This window comes from Harmonia axyridis, chromosome 3 (genome assembly GCF_914767665.1).
Source record: "Harmonia axyridis chromosome 3, icHarAxyr1.1, whole genome shotgun sequence".
Classification (NCBI taxonomy): Eukaryota; Metazoa; Arthropoda; class Insecta; order Coleoptera; family Coccinellidae; genus Harmonia; species Harmonia axyridis.
In genome coordinates, this window is record NC_059503.1 from 33,995,347 (window position 1) to 34,005,774 (window position 10,428).

A 10,428-nucleotide genomic window follows, 5' to 3' on the forward strand; every position below is an offset into this window, starting at 1 on the left:
AACGGATAATCTTATTGTTTTTAAAAAATCTGGATCAATAAAAAATTCTGGATGGTAGTAGCTCCTGTGTGAAGAAATTTAATACAAAAAATTAGCTAAGATCTTTGTCACCCATCATTAAGATCGAGAAGAATTCTGAATATCCATGCATATCATATAATATTGTATTTAACGAAAAGCTTCGAGACTTCTACAGAAATGTTGGTACAGAATTGAAAATTCTTTCAAATTTTTGTTGATTTGTAGAATTCAAGATTATCAAAAAAAATTTTTGTGATTAAATTTGACATTTTCCATAATGACCATATTATTAGTTGAGAAATAAAGTATGTTATTATTATCATTATTATCATGCTATGCATCTATATCGCATGATGCTTTGCATGCCTGCATCACTTTCACATTAAACCCTCCCACTCATTTCAATTTTTTATTTCTCGAATTCGAAGGTAAGGGTTATAAATCTGCAAAATTCATAACCCTAAAATATAATTTCCTCTCACTGAAATATTGCAGAGTATTCTGAAATGAATTATTAATAGACATTTTCTCTTTGTCTCGTTACCTGAATGGATAATAAATTTTCATTAATATAAGACATAAGAGGGAGTGAAATATTATTATATTCTTCCTCCTGGATTTGAAGTTCGCTGAGTTTATGGCGTGGGCGAGTTCTTCAACATGCTATTTCGTTGTGTTTTCATTTTGAAATATAAAGTGAACTTATCAGACAGACAACTAAGAGATCTTCTTGAATGATTCTTTGACAATGTTCAAATAATAAGAAGCACACGATTGTAAGTAAATGAATTCACGGATGATAACAGGTGACCTTTTCGGTCTGAGAATCGAAGAAGAAACAGCAGCGACTTGTTTCTGAAAAACTCATGAAAAGGCTTATCAAAAAGATTTCAGCAATCTACTAGATGCTTAGAGATGAATTCAGATGTTAGTGTTGGACTTATTTAGATTGCCCGATAGATTGGTTTAGTGAAGAAGTTATATGTGTCGTATTTTAATTGTAAAAAGGGCTGCGATAATATTTCTCTCGGATAATTTCATTGATTACATCCAGGGCCGGAGCCAGCAATTTTGGCGCCTGAAGCAAAGAATTTTTTGACAACCCTGCTAAAAAAGTATAAATAAACCCCCCCCCTCCCCAACAAAAAACATAGGCTGCCCCGATGATAATTCGCCATTTTTTATTTCTCTAGCGTTTTTGTTAATCGTTTCTTTCTTAAGTCGTTTCCACTGGGTTTCTTTTTTTTTCGGACATTTTTACCTACAATAAATTCCTGGATTTCTTCGACGCCGATGAAAACTGCATAAGTATTATATTCACACTGACACTGCGTACGATCGATGAAAGATTACTTATCGCACCACAAGATACAAAGCTTCGAAAACTAAATGGGATTAAAAACATATGTTCCGCTGAAAATATTTAGCATTTATCAGTAACTAGTTTCGAATGCAGAATCGTAGGAATTTTTCATTTTTCATTTGTTGAATGTGTAAACAACTTCCACGTTATTCAAAGTGTTGTTTTTCGTCTTTGTGAAATACATTCCATCCGTCATTCAATCAGGGTAATAGGCAATGTATGAGTTAATACAGTTTGGAGTATTTTAATGCAGAGAATGTTGATAAACGCAGCAAGTGGGACCAACCTCATGTTGTTTTTAAGAATCAAGACTATATTTTTTCAGAAATATGAAAGGGTGGCCACAAACTGGGCTAAATTGCCGCCCTCAGAAAAAAGGCGCTTGAAACAGTCGCTTCACTGTTTCACCCCTAACGCCGGTCCTGATTACATCTATCATTTCGACATTACCTATCTGTGAACTCAAATTCATTATCCAATCTCACTTCTGGTACCCATAAAACTGGTCTCCAAAGGTGTATTCAGCGCATAAATGAACTAGCTCTCAAAAACTCTAAAATTCAAGTTAGTGCTCTCCTCATTTTTTCTCAATATTCAAGCGCTCAAGCTTCACACTACACATTAGTGGTTTCTTTTAATTTTTCATAATTTCTTCAATTTTTCGATTTAATCATTCTGATGACGCAATCAACATTTATGGCGTATTCGACTGGGTGCACCAGTGCGAATTAATTCGAACTAATTATGTCATTTAGCTCGACAAAAATTCGAATTAACTGGTGCGCCATTCGAATACGCTATGAATTTCACTCACTGGTCACATCTGCATTTTGTCATATTCATTTGCAAAATCTCAAACAGATCGGATCTGTTGTGATCGAATTATTAAGAACTTTTTTCGCTATTCTACTCCAGTATTCTCTAGATCTCATCACTTCTGTCAGTGTTCTTATCAATTCAGATTTTGTTTGTTCTCCCGAATTCTCAAAATTACAGGTATTTAGAAAGAAAATTACACATAGCCACTTAACTGAGTTGAAGTCAAACTCATAAAATAAAATGTAACTAACATAATGCCAAATATAATAAAGAAACTTGCACATAATCATAGTTACTCAATTGAGTTAGAGGCGATGCTGTCCTCGAATGAACTATTCGAGTCAGTTTTTGAAGGAATTCATCGAATTTGCATCAGCAAAACTATTTGGCAATCCATTCTATCTACCGAAAACTCTGTTGGAAAGGAAAGTTTGACGCTGAGTGGTTCTGTAATTCTCCTTTGCCAGTTTGAAGGCATGGCCATGTAGTTGAGTGCTGCTTCTCATGTGGAGGTGATCTAACTTCACAACAAAGGACCTATGCAGAGCCCCATACGATATAATAAGATCACCTCTATTTAGCCGATCCACAAAGCTTTGCAGATTCAATAATCTCAAACGAGTATAATAGGGAGATCTTATCCTCCCAAATGGAATCCTTGTGTTTCAATGCTGTACAGACTCGGGGACAAGATGATCGCTCCTGAGAGAAGGGCACCACACCGGCTCAGCATATTCCATCAAAAGGCACATATGCCTGCAATATAGTGCTCGAAACATCTCTGAATCATGTAGGTCATCTGTCTGGTCTTTGTTGCCACAGCCTCCACGTTGTGAGAGCAGCTCAAATAATAGGATACTATGATGCTCAGATCATTATACTGGTCAACAGGAGTCGAGCAGTGACCATCGACTGCATTTTGTAACTTGGGGTTTAACAGCAACAACAATTTCAAACAACTCAGGGAGTTTGAGAGGGGGCGACTAGTGCTCTTACATGAGATTTGTTTGTGCTATAGAAAAATAGCCCTGACGGTACATAGAAGTAAATGGAAGTTTATTGTTGGGAATGAAATAAGGAATGCAATATACGAAGAGCTAGTTGTGCAGGACGTCTGAGAAGAACGGTCCCACATCAAGAATAGAAGTCCTATTACAAAGCGAGCTCTTCAACGTCAAATCCGAACATGTATAATCGAATATCGTCTATGCACTTGTGATATTATGACTATGAAATAGGTATATTTTATTCGATAATGAACCACCATCAAGTAAGGTGAATAAGTACATATTATGTTTTCGATTTCTTGAATTTCACCAATTGAATATGTCTGGGAGGTTATGAGAAGAAGGTTATTGCGTTTACAATATCCTCCTCATACTCTAGCAGCACTTCGGCTTGAGGTACAAGTAGCCTGCATTGAGATAACTCAGGACGAGATCGATCATCTCATCAGAAGAATGTCCAGGCATGTTTCTGAGTATATTTTCACATTAAGTCGTGGTATCCATTATTATGAGGACCTCTTTTAAATGTACTTAGTAACAGAACTATTAAAGCAGTTCAAAAGCAGATCCTATCTATTCATGTACACGAAATAACAAGGAACAAATCTGCGAATATTATTTGGCGAGTCTTTCTCGAGTTCGTAGTTGCGCCCTCACTCAAGGGGTTACGTTGTTTAATCCCGAGATCGCTGGTGGACTATCCAGCAATCTCTTCTCAAGGCACACCCTCTCACACCATCGTTAAGAGGTTACTCTGAACAAATTCGGGGATTCTTTATGAACCCACCGATGCCTCACTAGATAGTGACGGGAAGCCAGCAACGCCATCCTCGGGCATGCAGAGTCACTACAATGATATTTTCTATACCGTCTAACTTCCAGTTAGTTCTAGTTAATTCTAAAATGATATTATTAGTTTTTTCATTCGAAGCGACTCATAGCGGCTCCGGAAAATCCATTCAAACCCCCGGCTAATAACAACATAAGGGAAGAAGCCCCAAATTTCAACACCTCACATGATATTCCCAGTAGAAAATGATCGATTACAATCTTCTGAACGCTATCTCGTGTCGCGTAGTTGGAAGTTTCAGTCCTAGGGGTCGCATTACTGGTGCCCCGAAACAATCGCTCAATTAAACAAGTTGTTTTCGTGATTAGTTGCGCCTTTAACTCCGATCCACTTTGATACTGAGAGGCAACCGTTGGTTTTCTCAATTATTACTGTGGCAGCATTGTATTCCCTAGGGTTTTGTTGGGGAATCGGTTCGTTTGAAGATATGAAGGCATTCATGTTATACGGGCATTTTCGATCGGCTCGTCTATGTAGAATCACAGAATATCGATGTATTGAAGGTGGGTACCGCTTTAAATTTTGAGGTCAGTTTCAAGTATATTTTTATTCAATCTAATGAAAGTGACAAGGAAATTTGGTGTTCGGAATGGAGTTCATGTAATGTTTTCAACAAAAGTTTAAGTCATCCTTCAGAGAAAGTTCCAGGTTTCAATCTCCCTAGGAGAATTTGGTGTATTTTAAATCGACATAGCACTGGCGATGGTCCTTGCAATAGAATACTCTTCAAATGGCATTCCATTGAAAGCCTACTATGTTAGTATGGTGTAGAAGAAACCATAGAGCCCTTGGTGAATACTTGACGAATGTCATGATGGTTTTCAAGCTATCCATTCAGTTTCAAATTCTTTCAGAATGGGTCGCTAACTTCAAATCCATATAATAAAACATTTCACATTTATCAATTTTCAGATTTATTTATAATATATGTAGATGTCGCCAACTTTTGGTGAAGAGGAATAATGAAGGGGATTCCCTTCAGCTTATTCTGTGAACAAATATCAATCACTACAACTATACGGGGAGACAGAGTTTTTGCTGAGGTTTTTATATGTTCTCTTGTATCATACATTGAAATATATCATGCCCCGTTTATATTTTCTCTGCTAATACTGAGATTTTATCTACACATGTTCTATTGTTTGAAGTTGATCATTTTGAGATAGAGTAATATGTACATTACTCTATCTCAAAAGAATTTAAATTTATATCAGTAAGAGTATGATCTGCTTTCTAAAAAGAACTAGAATTGTGAACAATATTCGACGATAACTTCCGTCAGATTCTATGACAAAGAAAATGATAAATATCATTTCAAAAAGAGTACGCACCTTGATCAATAATTACTTAGTAATTCGAGATTCTTCTGATTTATGTTGTATATAGCGTAAAATTGATCAAATGTGTTTCCGCAGAAGATTCTGTGACCATTGAATTCGTAAAAAATGAATGGTAATTGATAATAAAGAGAAGAATATTCGTGTGTGCTGACCTATTTCGGAGAGGGTGGAAAAATTTACTCTTCCTACCTACTTATCGAATTGAGGAGCATATAAATTTTAAAATACTATCATTATTTCTCCTCGAAGAATACAACGCTGTCATTGAAAAATAGCGTTATTGAAATACATGGTCGAATAATATAAATGAAAAATCCTGTGATGACACAACGAAAAATTTCATAAAATGTATGGACTGCTGGAGGCGTTATTGAGGTATAAACATTATGTAAATTTCACGGTTTGAATATTGGGAAATTAAAATATATATTTATTATTGATAGAGGATTCGTGATTTGTTTATGATTGTATAACATTTCAGTGGTATTTATCATCAATAGGATTATAACTTGTCCTCTTTCATAATTATGCTTCCCCAAAGTAATTGAAATATCCTTTTTTATTAATTTTTGTTAATTGTATACCTTTTCAATCACCACAATTATAGAACGGAATGCTTCGAATCAAAATATATATATGAAAACGGATGAATATTTTTACGTTTATAGGGCTAAACAAGTAATTGAATTCAATAGTTTCTTGACTTTCGAGCATTCCAACAATTCAATATATGAAGTATGTGTATGAAAGAATTATGACGATTATATATGTATAATATGAATCGATATTTTGGATTGAAAAATGGACTGATTCGCAGGAGGAGCTTTACAAGGTTCAATTCAGAATAAAATCCCAAAAATGATGGTCGATGACTCACTTAATCTGATTGTACCACCTCAGTCTGTAGGGAAAGTCCAAGAATATATTTTGTTTCTTGACAAATGGCTCTTTGGACGGATCTCCGATGTAGTTAATATTCAGTTCCAGCTGACTTTGAGCTTGGAGTAACATGCACTTGAATGTCTGAATGTGTACGATTCAATATCGAAGTTATGTCTAGAATGAAATGAAATAAGTGACACGGGCATAAAAAATAAAATTTTAATGATGACTTTGACACAAAAAAATGTCACGGATTCTATGTTTGATAAACTGATCATAGTAATAATTGGAATTTTCTCGATTCAATTTTAATGGTAACAACTAGCACAATCCATCACAAATGAGATGAAGCTCAACTAATCAGGATAATATCCATTAACCGGATAGTAAATTGTTATCATAAAACCATTTACCATTTTCCTAAATAGTGTGTAAATACTTGCGAATCCAATGCTTCTAGACATCCTAATGCATGTTTCGGGTCATTTGGAATTGCGATAACCAGTTCATTTCATGTGTGATACCGTCTATTGGAATTGATGCCAACGGAAAAGGAAAAGAAGTAAGACCATTTATATCTTAAATATCATCTATGAACGCAGTTATGAATCGTTAATTCAAAATACATTCTTTTCGTACTTCCGGGCCTAAAGTGACAACTTCACTCCCTTGTGACAGGTACTAAAGTGTCACATTTAATCCCTCCGGGATTAAATATTGACGAAACTCCCGGAACGATTAAATCACAAACAAACGAATTTAAGCGATATTTTATTGAAAAATATAATTAATTAGAATGGTAATTAACGTTAATATTCAAATTAATATTGTGACAGTTCGTCATATTGACCAGTCTTTCCTGGGTTAATGCACCAGGTAACTGACGAGTAACAGATAGGTCCTTTTCATATTGAACTGGTGTTTGTTTCGAAGATCCTGCGGAAACATGAAGCGAGAATGAGGACTGTGACATAACTATAGTGGACGAATCGGCGACTTGACCAAATATTTTATCTGAAATTTTTTGTTCATTTTTAATAGACGATTCAATATATCCCTCGGCCACGTTGGAGGATTTCCATCCTCCATGTCTCTTCAGCACGTCTATTGTTGCTCCCGAATCAGCTAACAAAGACGCAGATGTGCGTCTAAAACAATGTCCCGTATAAGACGTCGCATTTTCTAATTTCAAGAAAGCTGCTATTTGCCGTGGAAATGTACCAAACATGTTTTTTCCTACTACTCGCGTAGTACATTCTTTGTTGATGTATTGAACAAAAAATTTTGAATGAGGTGTCCCTGTCTTTCGCAATGCCACATATTTTCGAAATATCGCCACAAAACTGATGGCACTGTTTTCTGAATTTTTGATCACAAAATTTCGGTCAATTTTATTTTTGGTGTTTCTAATCGCAATTAGGAAGGAATCGCCCAAATCTCTCACATCGTCGATTTCTAAATTAACCAACTCTTTTCCACGACAAGCTCCCGCAACGCCCAAAATAAGTGCAACCTACAAAAAAATTGATTTCTTAAAATTTCTGAATATAAACAAATTTCCAAATTTACCTTAAGCATTAAATATTTATCATCCGGAGCCTCCCGTAAGAACTGATCTACCTGCTCAGACGTGAGAATTCTTGACTTCTTTGGCTTAAATCCCTCATTTCTTCTCTTCAAAAAAGCTAATAATTTTGGAAATTTACTTATATCAATATCTTCTCTAATGTTAATAACCGATTTCAGCATTGAGTAATGTGCCCAGAGAGTTGAGGCACAAACCGCTTTCGATTTATCATTGAAGTAGACTAACAGCGCATTTTCAGTAGGTTGTCTCACATTTTTTAAGCGGCATCACTTTTTAAAAGCATCGTACTGCTGCTCGTATAGTTTTCTAGATTTCGGTGGTAACAATTCTTCACTTACTTCGGCTGCTCTTTTATCAATATCAGATACACCTTCTTCACTCATGATACCAATAATTATCAATAACAATGTTTCTTTACAATGACACTAGTAATGACAATGTTTCTAAATTATAATTGTCACAACGCAATGTTACTATGGTAACTTATTTTAAAGACAGTTTATTAAATGAGTTGAAAAGAGAAAAAACTGATTGAAATTATTGAAATAATGAATAAAATCATACCGGAAGTACGAAAAGTATCGTATATACCTTGCGACTGAAGTACATTTAATCCTTCAGGTAAATTATGGCCCTCCCTGCGGTCGGGCCATAAACTTTACCTTCAGGATTAAATGTATTACTTCAGTCCCGCGGTATATAATATACTATTAAATGCCAAAATGGTATAAAATTCCTTATAAATAAGCATAAATATGCTTTGCCTCATTTACACCACGATGACGAGTGATGGTAAGGGGAAAAAACCTTTTACTTGAACGTGGCTAAAATGCTTGACTTTGGTAATTCTGAATGGAGATAAATCACCCAAAGATGGTCCAAATGGTTTGACTTCGATATTCTAGAATAATTGAAAAATGGGTTATCCGGAAAACAGTATGTGAATATTATGGTTGAAAATATTGGATTGAGAAAGTTCTAAATCTTTTAGTCTTACTCAAAAACAATGGGTACTTTAGATCATGGAACAATGAACAATATTTCAGTGTACCGACAACTCCAAGAGGGTTATTTGAATCAAAAAACATTCAAGAATTTGGAATAAGTCCCGAATTTAATCAAACAATTTATAAATCAAAGAGTTAGCTTGTATTTCCACGAAAAGAGATATTGTTTTCGTCCTTTTCCAGGTGGAAAGTGAAACTAACCGAGTGTGAATCGAAATGGGAAAACTATGAGATTACCTACTACATTTCCGAACCTCTAAACCAGCTTGTTCAGAAGATAGAGCACTTCAATATGTGATACCTGCAGCCTCATATCAGGCTGGAACGTAAAACAATTTATCAGGAAGAATTCTCGCTTGCATGTACGGTCTTAGATCGATGAGGAAAATTTTTGATCCATTGTAGTACAATATGCGAATTCAATACAAGTATCATTCCATAGAAAAATATAAAACCTCTAATAAAAGAAAATAGCACCACATAATTCCAATCTAGGAAAACTTATTTTCATGAGGGGGGCTACCTCAGGGTTAATATTTGTAATTACCGCACATATAAAAAAAAATTATAACCCTTCTCGCTTGCATCGCAGAAACCATGTAATTCATATTCAGACGAACCCATAGCAGACAACCAGCGATCAATCTTCAATTTAGATAGAGGTGGTAGTACAGTTACATATTTCCATCACATCCTATATCGATATAATGAATATTTTACGAAGAATGTACCGCAGCTGAAAACTCAAGTGGGTCATAATTTCAGGATTAGGTGGATAACATAAAATTTTTCGTGCAAGATCGTTCAGGTAGTGAATCTGAAAGAAAAATTGCGGCAATATGTACTATGGTTCCAATTTTAAACGAGGACCTTATAGAATAAAGGTCCTTGTCGAACGACAAGGATATCGACGACAAGGGCCAGTCGGCAAGTAACTGGTCCACTTTCGGAGTTCAAAACCTCCACGATTCAACAAATCGAGAAGTTCTCACATCAATGATTGGGCAGCTTCAAGGGCGGATACACCAGCTTGTATTATGGAGAAGCTTGGAATTATAGGGAAGTATTTTTCTGAATCAGCAGCTAATTGGTTCAAAACGAGAGAAGCGCCAAATACTATGAAGAAGATATACCATATACTGAAGTAACTAATGTGTAACCTCACTTTTGACTTTCAATGTTTGTGGATCCTTGTCGTTCTTCGTTTGACTTTCAGCATTAGCATTTCTTCTTTGAACTTTGATATTTTTTCCATAAGCTACCGTCTTGCCAGTACTGTAGGGGAGTGTGGGGCAAGTGAGCCATACGAGGCAAGTGCGTCTTTAGCAATATATTCCTTGACCGGCAATATATCCGGCAAAAACTGATACAGTTTGCGAGTGAATCAATTACCTCGTGGTATCAATGAAAAACATTATGAAAAAAAAAAAGGAAACTTAAGTAGAAATAGAGATTTATTGAGATACAACTTTTGTTTTGTTATAGGAGCACAAAAAATATAATTTACCGGAGAAAACCACCAATAATATCAGATGAAGAAAAAACACAATA

At 35.4% G+C, this 10,428-nt stretch overlaps 1 protein-coding gene and 1 long non-coding RNA gene across 2 annotated transcripts in view; both read right to left on the bottom strand.

Annotated features, from left to right (window-relative positions):
* Window positions 1–6,496, bottom strand: part of LOC123677190 — a 96,335-nt gene extending 89,839 nt beyond the window's left edge. Inside the window, exon 1 of the long non-coding RNA XR_006747071.1 lies at window positions 6,278–6,496. This is a non-coding gene — a long non-coding RNA (uncharacterized LOC123677190). The remainder of the gene's footprint in view (window positions 1–6,277) is intronic.
* A 573-nt stretch (window positions 6,497–7,069) lies between these two features.
* Window positions 7,070–8,103, bottom strand: LOC123675267. Its single transcript, XM_045610613.1, has 2 exons — window positions 7,852–8,103; window positions 7,070–7,795 (listed from the first exon to the last, which is right to left on the bottom strand). The coding sequence occupies exons 1-2, from the start codon at window positions 8,029–8,031 to the stop codon at window positions 7,070–7,072; spliced, it is 906 nt and encodes a 301-aa protein (XP_045466569.1). The 5' UTR covers window positions 8,032–8,103.
* Window positions 8,104–10,428: the final 2,325 nt, after the last annotated feature.

Bases quoted from the DNA above. Each gene is read 5' to 3' on its own strand.
- LOC123675267 (XM_045610613.1), bottom strand. From the start codon at position 8,031: ATGCTGAAATCGGTTATTAACATTAGAGAAGATATTGATATAAGTAAA. The intron at 7,796-7,851 runs GTAAATTTGGAA...ATTTTTTTGTAG, and splicing joins ATAAATATTTAATGCTTAAG to GTTGCACTTATTTTGGGCGT.